The following is an 11,471-nucleotide window of genomic DNA, read 5'->3' as shown; positions in this document are numbered from 1 at the left end:
ACCTTAAAGTGAGTCATTTATTTTTTAAGTCTAGAAAATTGTACAGAATTGTTGTGATAATGAAATAATGTGATTTGTAGATTATAAATAGGTTCTAATGGTAACATAGTTTATTCCTTCTCATCTTTCTCAAATTCATCTTAATGCTCCGAGGTAGCTCTGTCCAATAGAAAAATAAGCAAGCCACATATATAATTTAATAATTTTAGTAGCCATATTTAAAAGTGAAAAAAAGTAGGTGAAATTAATTTTAATAATGTATTTAACCCTATAGGGTTACCTGGGTGGCTCTGTCAGTTAAGCCACCGACTTCACCTCAGATCATGATCTTCTGGTTTGTGAGTTTGAGCCCCCATCGGGCTCTGCACTGACAGTTCGGAGCCTGGAGCCTGCTTCAGATTGTGTCTCCTTCTCTCAGCCCTTCCTCCGCTCACAGTCTGTCTCTCTCTCTCTCAAAAATAAAAACATTTAAAAAAATTTTAAGAACAAAGTAATGTATTTAGTCCTAAATATACCAAATGCTGCTTATTAGCTATTTGACATTTTGTTAATTCAGTCTTCCAAACCTGGTGTGTGTGTGTGTGTGTGTGTGTGTGTGTGTGTGTGTGTGTGTTACAACACATCTCTATTTGGACTAGTCACATACAGAGAGTTCAGCAGCCACATATGGCTAGTGGCTCCCGCAAATTGGACAATGCGGCTGCAAGGCCTACTTCAGATAGCACCTTGTCCTTGAAGTCAACCTGACCATCTCTCAAGCAGCATTAGTGACTCCCCCTCAATGCCCTCTCAAGCCCCCTATCCATGCTACCTTGAAACCTACAAGTCAAGCTCCTTGACGAATTCCAGATTGTTGCCTGAGAATTTGCTCTCACAGCGATTGTCTGGCATACAACGATCGGTTATTAAATGTCGGGGTAATTAATGAACCCGTGTGCAAAGAACCCCGTGGGAGGCCGAGGGCCGGGACCGAAAATGGTCAGTCAGGGAGCGGGCGCGGGTGGGCGGCCACCGTAGGCTGGATCCGGCGTCCCGGGGCGGCGGGCGCGGAGGTCCCCGGCTCTACCCGCCTGAGCGATGGGGGGCGTGGGGGCCACGGTCCACCCCCTCCCCCGCCCCCTCCCTCTTGCCGCCGCCGCCGCCGAGCCCCGGAAGCGGGCGGGGATTTCCTGTGCCCGCCCCACCCGCGCCCGCCCGGCCGCCGTCTCCGCCCGTCGCTGGCTCAGCAGCCGGCGGCTCCGACGAAGCGGAGGGCGGAGGGGAGGGGCCGGCGGCGCCCAGGAGGGAGGCACGGGCCGCAGGCCAAGCCGACCGGGGTGAGTGGGGCCGAGCCGCAGTTAGTCGCGGCTGGAGGGAGGGACGCCCGGCTTCCCGGGAAGGCGGGTGGGGGCCCAGTCACCCACGGGGCGGGGAGGAGGATCGACGCGGCCTCCGGTCGCTGCCTTAACAGGGGGGTTGGCCCCACTGACATTCTGTGTCCGGCCTTCGCCCAGGCTTCCCCGTCCCCAGCGTCGCTGTCAGGCCCCGCGGTTCCCGCCGCTGTCACTCGGGCACAGGTTACCCCGTGGCTCCTTTCTCTTGACTTGCTCTTGCCCCAGTTCACGGGAAACCTGTTTTCTGACCTCACTTCCCCTGCCCCGGCTCAGCCTCTCGGATTCTCTGAAATCTGACCCTCTCCAGGGGCACTGTGACAAGAAGAAGGGAAGAAGCAATCTTACTCCGGAGCAGGCGCCCGTCCCGCCCATGCCCCACCCGGGGCGGAGGGCAGGGTTCTCTGACAGAACGGGAGAGACACGTCCTCGTGCCCTTGGGCCACTCATTTTGATACACCACCTTTTCCCTATTCAACAGCGCCCGCTGCAAAAACTTCTGCAGGTGGCTTGAGCCCCGGATATGTGAGGAAAAGTGAGAAATGCAAGCCCTAGAACCCAGACTCCAGTAGGCCTGGGAACATCCTGGAGCCAGGAGAAACCTGGTTAGGGCTGACACCTTAACTGCCCAGGTGCTGTCTCTGAGAGAGTGAACATGTAGGAAATGCAGTGTGAGGATAAGTAGCCACCCCCTTGCTGCTGAGATTTTTGCCAGCACTTCCACAGGTTTTCTGTGGAAAGTAGTCTCCAGTAGTCTGGAGAGGCTCACAGCTAGCCCAGTAAGCTCTGCAGAAGGAGGCTTCCCATCAAGGGACTGTGCTGCTGGGGGGATGGAGAAATGAGTTTGAGACAGGTGTTCAGATAGTAGCTGTAGGTAAAGCCCTGAGGGAGGATGTTCAAAAGGAGCTTGAGAAACAAGGAAGACCTCCAGTGAAGGGAGGGAATTCGCACCTTATATGTTAAAAATGAGGCAAATACAGGGGCTGGAATTCAGAAGAGAAAGCTAAAATGGAAGTTTCCCTTTATTGCTTTATGGGGAATTTTCCTTTCTCATGAGAAGTCTCTGAAAAGGAAACCTCCTAAGCTGGGAATCAGTCCAGGATGCTCCCATGAGGCCCTGAGACTCCTTTGGACTTCTGAGATGAAAGGATAATTTGTTCCCTTCCTGTGCATTGGGCTTAGGGTTGTCACCTACCTCTTCTGTCAAAGACAAATAGGCAAGAAAATAAATGACTTGACATCTGTCATTACCTATCCTGGGCTTCTGGGTTCTTGCAAATGTCATTGAATGGGTATGAGTGAGCCAGGATAGTTCACCAAGGTTCTGACCTGTTTTTGGAAGCCTTTCATTGGCTCTGACGGCTTCGGTACTGAATAAAAATCCCCCCCCACACACACACACACTGATGTTGCCAAGTAGAAGGGCTCTCTGTGCCATCTCATAGACTGTTTATCTGCCAGGAGGCAGGGAATCCCTTGTCAACAACACGTGAGACCTGCCCTAACCCCTAAGATGTCCAGAGAGGAGAAAAGCCCACAGCCTGGTCCTATGCACCACAGGATTATTATTAAGAATATTTGTTATCTAACCCAAATCTCTTCTCTTGGCAATCAAGAGAATAGACCTGTACACAGAGATAGAAACCACTTCTGTTTTCTCCTAGACAGGAGAAAACTGTATCTGTTGCTTTTAACTTTTTCCCAATGGCCATATTTCCCATCTCTTTCTCCACTTTTGTTTCTTCTGATGGAACATACTCTGGCTTCTTCACACCCTTCTTTAAAATTGAATATATTTTTCTATGAGATCTGACTGGATCTTTCCTGTCTCAGGTTCTTTCTTATGTTTCAACTCATAGGACTTTGAATTCACTGCGAGGTCATATTAGCAGCAACTATTTCCCCTTTACCCACTTTTGGTTCAAACACTTTCTCTTCTTTTTAACTTTTCTCCATCAGACATCGACTCCCCGTAGACTAACAATTTCTCCTATCTGTCAGGGTTGCTTGGGAGTTTTACCCCTGCTTTCTGAGTTATTGGTCTTTGTACCACATTTATTACCAGTTCTCATTTTCTGCATCAGAGTGAGAGGTTGTGTCCCTTTGTTGAGGCTTAAGTGAGGTGTCATTTGGTTTAGTCTCATAAGGGAGGTGTGTGCTCCTGACACACACATACCTTTGCCTGGGACTGCCACCTATAGTAGCCATTTCATTCTGAACCAATTGATGAGAATGGATTTGTGGCAGAAAATCTTACATGTGATTATATCCATTTTTGTTGAGTGGAAGTCAGTGCATATTCTTTCCTGCATGTGTCCAGATTGCTTACTTTATTGTATTTTCAGTGGTTGAAATTAAATGAATAGCTTTTGAATTTCCAGGATTGTTCTTTTTTTTTTTTTCAAATGAAGTTCTTACAGCCATCAGGGATATTCTGTATCTACCATGAGGTCCCCAAAATAACTGTTAGTGACTTTGCTATTTAGCACCTGCTCATTTCTTAATTTCTCCAAGAAGCCCGGCCCAGGCTTAGTTGATTGGAACACACCAAGCTTTTAAAATTCATCTTCCATCAAGCTTCTCGTACCCAGTTTCATCTTTTATCCCTAGGGCTGTTTTCCATAACTCCCTTAGGAGTATTATCCCTTTACATTTTTAATGGGCACAGCTGAAAATGAATTTGTTTCAGGTCACAATTTGGGTTTGCAGCAAAGATGCTTTCAGAACAAACAGCAGTCCTGGGGACAGGATGGGAGTCAATGAATGTCCAGCTGGATGGAACAGAGCCTCAGGTGGAAAGGGGAAGTCAAGAAGAGGGGCCATGGAGAACAGCACCAGGGCCACTGGAGCACCTGTGCTGTGACCTTGAAGAGGAGCCACAGTCCCTTCAGGAGAAGGGTAAGAGCCTGGAGGGTGTGTGTGTGTGTGGGTTTGGGTAGCGGGGAGGGGAGAGCACAGTACAAAGAGTAGTCTCTTAATCTATGTTGAAAGCAGAGTTAAAATCCCCAAATTGCCATGGACTGAACACCATAACCAGTACCAGGACTAGTCCATTCTTCCTGCGCCCTGGTCACAGAGTATAAGGAGCTCCTGGGTTCTGTAAACCATGAAACTGGGTTTCTCCCGTTTCTTGCATAATCATTCCCTCCACATGCTGCAAGTGCATGGTTAGTGGTATTGTATGTGGGAGACAAAGGAAGTGACAGCAGCTCTGATTACTGTTGAGAACATACCTAGTGAGATGCACTTTACTAGGTGAAAATTACATTCAAATAATATAAATTCAAACCACAGCTAGTCCAGTAGAGATGGCTGACATACAAGTTCTACTAAAAACCACTCAATACCCTTGCAGAATATTTTGAGTAAAGGTCTCTTCCACTAGGTGTATGCATTTGAATTTTATCAGTGGGCAAAAATACAGGACAATGTGACCCTTAAGCTCCTTTAACATGGGGCCCAGTCTCTTATTGGGAAACGGTGGATGGTCCATCTCTAGTGGTTCCTCTTTCCTCTCTTCAGCTCAGTCAGCCCCCTGGGTTCCTGCCATTCCCCAGGAGGGGAGCACCGGAGATTGGGAGATGGCAGCTGCACTTCTTGCGGCAGGATCACAGGTGGGCCGTGTGCTTCCCTTAGCCTCTCCCAGGGTCTCATCACGACTGCCTTTCTGTAGCCTCAGCATCACCCTATTGATTTGTTATTTTGCATGATCACTAATAGTATCCCCATCTTATAACTGAGCAGATTCTTTCCTTTCCAAGGGGCTCATCATACCCTTGAAAAAATGAGTGGAGGCTTGACAAGAAGAGGGTGAATTCCTAGAGGTTAATTTGTTTTTAATGGATGGTTGTGCTATCCCTAGAGGGATTTTAAGAACAATTTATTAATGTCTTTTAAGAAAAAAAATCTGGAAAGATTAGGAAAAGATGACCTGAAGGAAGTTTGGAAGAACATAAAATAGGCAGGACTGGGTGGACAGTGGAGCATTTATGGAAAAAAAGAGAAAACAGAAAGATGTAAAGAGGGGCAGAGCCAGAGAGATTTAGATTCAGAAGGCAATGGAAGAACCACAGAAGAACTACACTCCCAGAATGCTTACCATACTGTGGTTCTCTAAACGCTTTACGTATTCTAACCCATTTAACCCTGAGAGAAACTCAATTATGCCCATTATACAGATGAGAAAATAGGGTAGGATAAGATTGAAGCACTTGTGTACGGCCAAACTGCTAATAAGTGGCAGAGCCAGGAGTCATTTGGCTCAAGAATCTGGGCTTCTAGCCACCATACTATGCTACCTCAAAAGATAGGGATATGGCATGATGGGTGGAGGGCGAGAAAGAATGTTTTTGCTACCTCAAAAGATAGGGATATGGCATGATGGGTGGAGGGCGAGAAAGAATGTTTTATCTATATGATTTTGTGCTGATAGAAAAGGAAAGGTCAAGTGGAGGAAGGAGATGTTAGTACCCAATTTCTGCAATGAAAAAAATAAGGCAAGTGGGAAGCACTGGGCAGACACTGTAATTAAACAGAGGGAGCAATGAGCAATGAGGGAGCGTGCCTCCAACTTGCCATGGTCCCAGTGGGAAACTCCTCAAGAGACGTTATCCTTACTCACTGACCATTACTTTTACACCTCTGTTCATTTACCCTTCACCAAAACTGTATGCCCTATCTCTGGGAAATTCTCTTTCTAGATGCTCCTGTGCCTCTCTCCTCTACTATCTCAGCATTTTATACTGAGATCACATTTTCCTTAATGAACAATTACTAACAGATGATGCTACATTTTGTTTCAGGGCCTGGTAACCATCAAGGATGTATCACTGTGCTTCTCTCAGGAGGAGTGGCGGAGCCTGGATCCTTCTCAGACAGACTTTTATGGAGAATATGTCATGCAGGAAAACTGTGGGATAGTGGTCTCTCTAAGTAAGCATAATCTTCCCTAGCCACTTTTATAAGATTATACTCTGGGAGGATGGAGCCATCTGCTCTAGAGCTGATGCTCTAGAGTGTCTGTCTAGGGTACTTTCCCTGGCTGGCAATATGTGTAAGCTTTCACCAGAGAAAGAGCATTAAGCCTAATTCAAGGAAAATGGAAGTGAGGTGTCATTTTTTATTTTTATTTTTAAATTTTTTTTAACGTTTATTTATTTTTGAGACAGAGAGAGACAGAGCATGAACAGGGGAGGGGCAGAGAGAGAGGGAGACACAGAATCCGAAACAGGCTCCAGGCTCTGAGCTGTCAGCACAGAGCCCGACACGGGGCTCGAACTCACAGACCGTGAGATCATGACCTGAGCCGAAGTCGGACGCTTAACTGACCAAGCCACCCAGGCACCCCGAGGTGTCATTTTTTAAAAACAACAGCAAAATAATGCTGAATTGTGGAGAAGAGAACTTTAGGCTCACCTTGGTTGGGAATTGGGAGATTCTTAGAAAGCAGAGAGGACATTTAAGTGATAGAACTGAGTCCTTGGAAACTCAACGGCCACCTAGGGTAAGATGGGAGTCTGGGGGTAGGACGGCTCTAGTAGGGCTAATTAAGTGAAGTTAAACACAGTTGTGCTAGTATTTGAAATTCGAGTGGAATTTGAGTAGAAGAGAACAGACACACTAGGGAAGAGAATGTGATTTTCTAAAAGAAAGAAGAGGGACTTAAGAGAAATCACATGGGGGCTTGGGGAGAGAGGCCTATATCTGGCCTTCTTTTATCTTCAGTTCCAAGGAGTAATCTAGGAAATAGCTTTTTGTCAGAAATAGATAATTACAGTTGAACTCATTGACATCTCTGTTTTCCTTTCCCATGGGCAGGATTTCCAATTCCCAAGCTGGACATGCTTTCTCAACTAGAAGGAGGGGAAGAACAATGGGTCCCTGACCCCCAAGACTTAGAGGAGAGGGACATCCTGAGGGTCACATATACAGGTAAGCACCTACAATAGACTTTCAGCCACTTCCTTCACCCCTCTTGGAGTGTCATCATTACATGTCCGTCTAATCCCTCCTCTGCTCAGCGAGTTACGGAGTCAAAAAGTATAGAGATATTTTTCTTCAACGGCAAGACAGTGTAGCAGAAAGGTTTAGAAGGCAGGCTCTAGAGCCAAACTTTGTGGATTGTAATCTAGGACCACACCTGGGGGACCTTGGAAAAGAAATTCACCCCTCTTTGGGTTCCTCATCCATATGTTACTGTGAGATTTAAATATGTTAACATAGTAGAACAGTACCAGGCACATAATAAGCACTCAATAAATGTTAGTTGTTGTTGTTGTTATTGTTGATGTTATTGTAAATGCTTTCCAAAATGTCTCTTGTATTGCTGACAGGTGGTCACTCAGCCAGTGAGGATTGCAGCACATTTCTTAACTCTCTCCACCTATGCTCATAATAATAAATAAATAGCAACAATAGCATAGACCATTTACTAAGTGCTCACTATGTGCAGGTACTCTACTATCTATCTTATAACATTTATCTTATAATTATTCCCATTTTACAGAAGAGAAAATGAAGGCTTACAGAAGTTAAGTGGGAAAGCTGAGATTCAGAATTGGGTAATCTGCTTCCTAAGTCTAGGCTTTTAACCTCTGCACCTCTTGCACTGTCTTATACAACATTAGAGCCTGTTCTCTCAGCCCTTGTGGGGTAAGGTTTAGGCCCTAACAGGAATCATACTACCTCACCTATGACTTGGGTCCTGGGGTACTCTCTTGTGACTCCCCTCTTGGGGTTGGTATTTTCCCTTCTCCACAGGAGATGGCAGTGAGCACGAGGGTGATACCCCTGAACTAGAAGCAGAACCTCCCAGAATGTTATCTAGTGTGTCTGAAGATACTGTTCTCTGGAACCCAGAGCAGGATGAGAGCTGGGATTCCATGCCCAGGAGCTCCAGAGGAATGCTCCTGGGTCCACCTTTTCTTCAGGAAGATAGCTTCTCAAACCTTCTATGTAGCACAGAGATGGATTCCCTGTTAAGACCGCACACATGCCCCCAATGTGGGAAACAGTTTGTGTGGGGCTCCCACCTTGCCAGGCACCAGCAAACACACACTGGGGAGCGGCCCTACAGCTGCCTCAAGTGTGAAAAGAGCTTCGGGCGAAGACATCACCTGATCCGGCACCAGAAAACCCACCTACATGACAAGCCCAGCAGGTGCTCTGAGTGTGGCAAGAATTTCCGATGCAACTCCCATCTAGCCAGCCACCAGAGAGTGCATGCGGAAGGCAAATCCTGCAAGGGCCAAGAGGTTGGAGAGAGCCCTGGGGCTAGGAAACGGCAGCGGGCCCCACCAGTGCCAAAGTGCCATGTGTGCACTGAGTGTGGGAAGAGCTTTGGCCGACGGCACCACCTGGTGAGACACTGGCTGACCCATACTGGGGAGAAGCCCTTCCAGTGCCCTCGCTGTGAAAAGAGCTTTGGCCGTAAACATCACCTGGACAGGCACCTGCTGACCCACCAGGGACAAAGTCCCCGGAGCAGCTGGGACAGAGGGACATCTGTCTTTTGAGATCTGTTTCTGCTGCAGCTGTGGTCACATCTATCAGCAGCTGGTGCTACCAGGAGTCTCTCCCAGAGTTGCCCCTCTCCTGTACCCCAATGGCCAGAATCATGAGCCCTGGCTCCATGCCTGGAAAGATGAGGTTCCAACATTGGCCAGACATTTCTCACCAGTTCTGTGAGATACCACACAAGATGAGTTCTTTGGGCAAAACTTTAGGAAACAGTGCTTACTACATGGGCTGATATTCAGCCTGAGCCCATTCTCAAGGGAGTTTATTACTGAGGTCCAAGCCGAGTGGTTGGAGCCTATGCTATCCCAGTTAAATATTTGAGTACCACCTTTGTATACTGTAACTATTATATCCTCTCTATATAGAGAGAGAAAGACCATATTAGCATATTAAAGACTCTGAGAACTTTCTGGGTACAGGGAATTGTTAAGCCTCTTTTAATGCAGTGTTTCCTAAATTTATTTGACCTCAGTATCCTTTCTATCTTACATCCCACAGAACTGGTGACTCCATGAAACACACTGGTGAACACTGGGTTAGAGAGTAATGAGGAAACAGGAAAGAAATAGTGATCAGGTACCCAGAGTCCCCCTTTTTTTATCCAAATGAAAGCTGAGGGGCAGACCTCATTCCTGTGTGGGTCCATCACCCTTAACCAGATCATCGAAATATACATCCACACCTCTTACCCCTACCTCCTGAAAAATAGAAACAAGAACCTTTTCACCCCCTATTCCTACTCTCTTCATCCTCTTCATACATATATCCAGCTGAGAGATCACCCTACATACAATGCTAAGAGATGGACTTATACCCGCAAGTAACCCAGGCCCACACGGAAGAAAAAACTTTATCCCCTTGAACAGACCCCTCTTCTCTTATCTGTGTCTTTATGTGTCTATGTGTATCTGTGTGCAGGGTCTTTGAATTCAGAGAGCATGCAAAGTGCAAACTGTACAAGCTAGATTTTCTAGGGGCTGTTTTCTGGGGATGAGGGTAGTAGGGATTGTATGGGAGTTTTTGTTTTGTTTCAAGATAGGAAGTAAGCTGAGCAATTAAGAGAGCCCTCATGGAAAGGGTTAAGTGATGGGTTAAGTTGTGGGAGTTGAGATATAATGTCTTCCCCAGTATTAGTAAGATCAAGACAAACGTGGATATATATGTCTAGGTCTGACTCTCCCGGCCACAGATTCTTTTGGCCTGGGAGGAGAAAGAAAGACCCATCCTCAGTGAGGTGAGCTGTTTCTTGTTGATTTCAAGTAAGTTGCATATAGAAGCTTCCTGCTTAGTGGGTTTCTTTGTCTTGTTTTAGTGCTGGGAAATTAGGGCAGGAATCACAGTGCTTGCAGGTTGTTGTCATCATTCTTATCTGACCTTGATTGCCTCATCAAGGAGACAGTTTTTCTTGGGGATCTCATTCTCCCAGAAACAGAACTTGAGGGAAATGGCTATGGTTTAGCTTTTCAGCTGATGCAGGGTAATGCATTGGGTTTTCTTCCCAATTCTGGACAGGTATCCACACTAAGACTCTTGACTCCAGGACTTACATAAGTATTCTAGCATCTGTTGGTTGATAAGTTGGTCATTGTTTTGCTTTATTGATAATGTGTTAATACCAAGCTTATAATTTAAAAATGATCTTGTATGAAAGAGCAGTTTGGGGTTAGGGAGAGAAAGGAGCAAAGTGGATGAAAGTGGGGTAGTTTCTCTTTAATGCTTAGACTCTGGTTTGTCCTTAACTTATTTCTCAACCACAATTGGTGGAATTAACTAGAGAGGCAAGAGGAAGTAAGCTGCAACGATCTAGTTTAATGACTGTCTCATTTGCTTAGGAAAAACTGGGTGAATCACAGCTCTTCAGAGTTCTGGACCCAGATGGAGCTGAAAATAGGGCCATTTTGTTGACTTGGCTTCTTAGAGTGTATATGAGTTGAGCAGCCGAGCCCCTGCCTCCCTTCTGCTGCTCAGAGCAGCCTTCCTTCTTTGCTTGGAATGTACTGTTCTTGCTTACATTCCTAGTAATAGAGCAAAATGACCAGCCCTTTATAAAGTCCTCAGAGAAAGGAACATTTTAGGATTAGTATTAGGAGATACCCCAGGGACTAGGAGAGTATTGGATTCCAGTGGTAAAACTGGGCTATACCATTTCTTTTACCCTCCCACTACACCTCATTCATTAATGTAGATCAGCTCTATGTAAGCAATGGTTCAGAACCTGTTTTAGATCATAGACCCTTTTGAGAATCTGATAACCAGAAACTCACTTTTTGAGAATAATAGACATTAGCAATTCACTCTGCTTTATATATACATTTAGCAGGTTCAGAGCCTATCCGTGGAATCACTAATCTGGGATCATATCCGTGGAATCACTAATCTGGGATCATAGGGAGTTACCCTGACCCAGTATGGTCGTTATATATTTGTGTCAAGAATTACAGGGCAAGGATCGCTAAATATTTTAAGGACTAAGATATCAGAGGCAATAGGAGATAAAGACAGAGTCTAGTCTTTAATGACTACAAGAGTATTGCTTACATTCTACTTATATTTTTTAAAACGATGACATGCTAACAAATCCAG

At 45.9% G+C, this 11,471-nt stretch overlaps 1 protein-coding gene across 1 annotated transcript; it reads left to right on the top strand.

The window, feature by feature from the left end:
- Positions 1–1,188: 1,188 nt before the first annotated feature.
- ZNF641 (zinc finger protein 641) lies at positions 1,189–11,242 on the top strand. The gene is made up of 6 exons (XM_060657816.2): positions 1,189–1,316; positions 4,060–4,268; positions 4,893–4,984; positions 6,173–6,302; positions 7,188–7,301; positions 8,130–11,242. Exons 2-6 carry the CDS (start codon positions 4,085–4,087, stop codon positions 8,882–8,884), a joined length of 1,275 nt encoding a protein of 424 aa, XP_060513799.1. The 5' UTR covers positions 1,189–1,316; positions 4,060–4,084; the 3' UTR covers positions 8,885–11,242.
- Positions 11,243–11,471: the final 229 nt, after the last annotated feature.

Source organism: Panthera onca, chromosome B4, assembly GCF_046562875.1.
Source record: "Panthera onca isolate mPanOnc1 chromosome B4, mPanOnc1 haplotype 2, whole genome shotgun sequence".
Classification (NCBI taxonomy): Eukaryota; Metazoa; Chordata; class Mammalia; order Carnivora; family Felidae; genus Panthera; species Panthera onca.
Note: the sequence above shows the minus strand (reverse complement) of the source record. Positions and strands in the feature narration are given on the sequence as shown.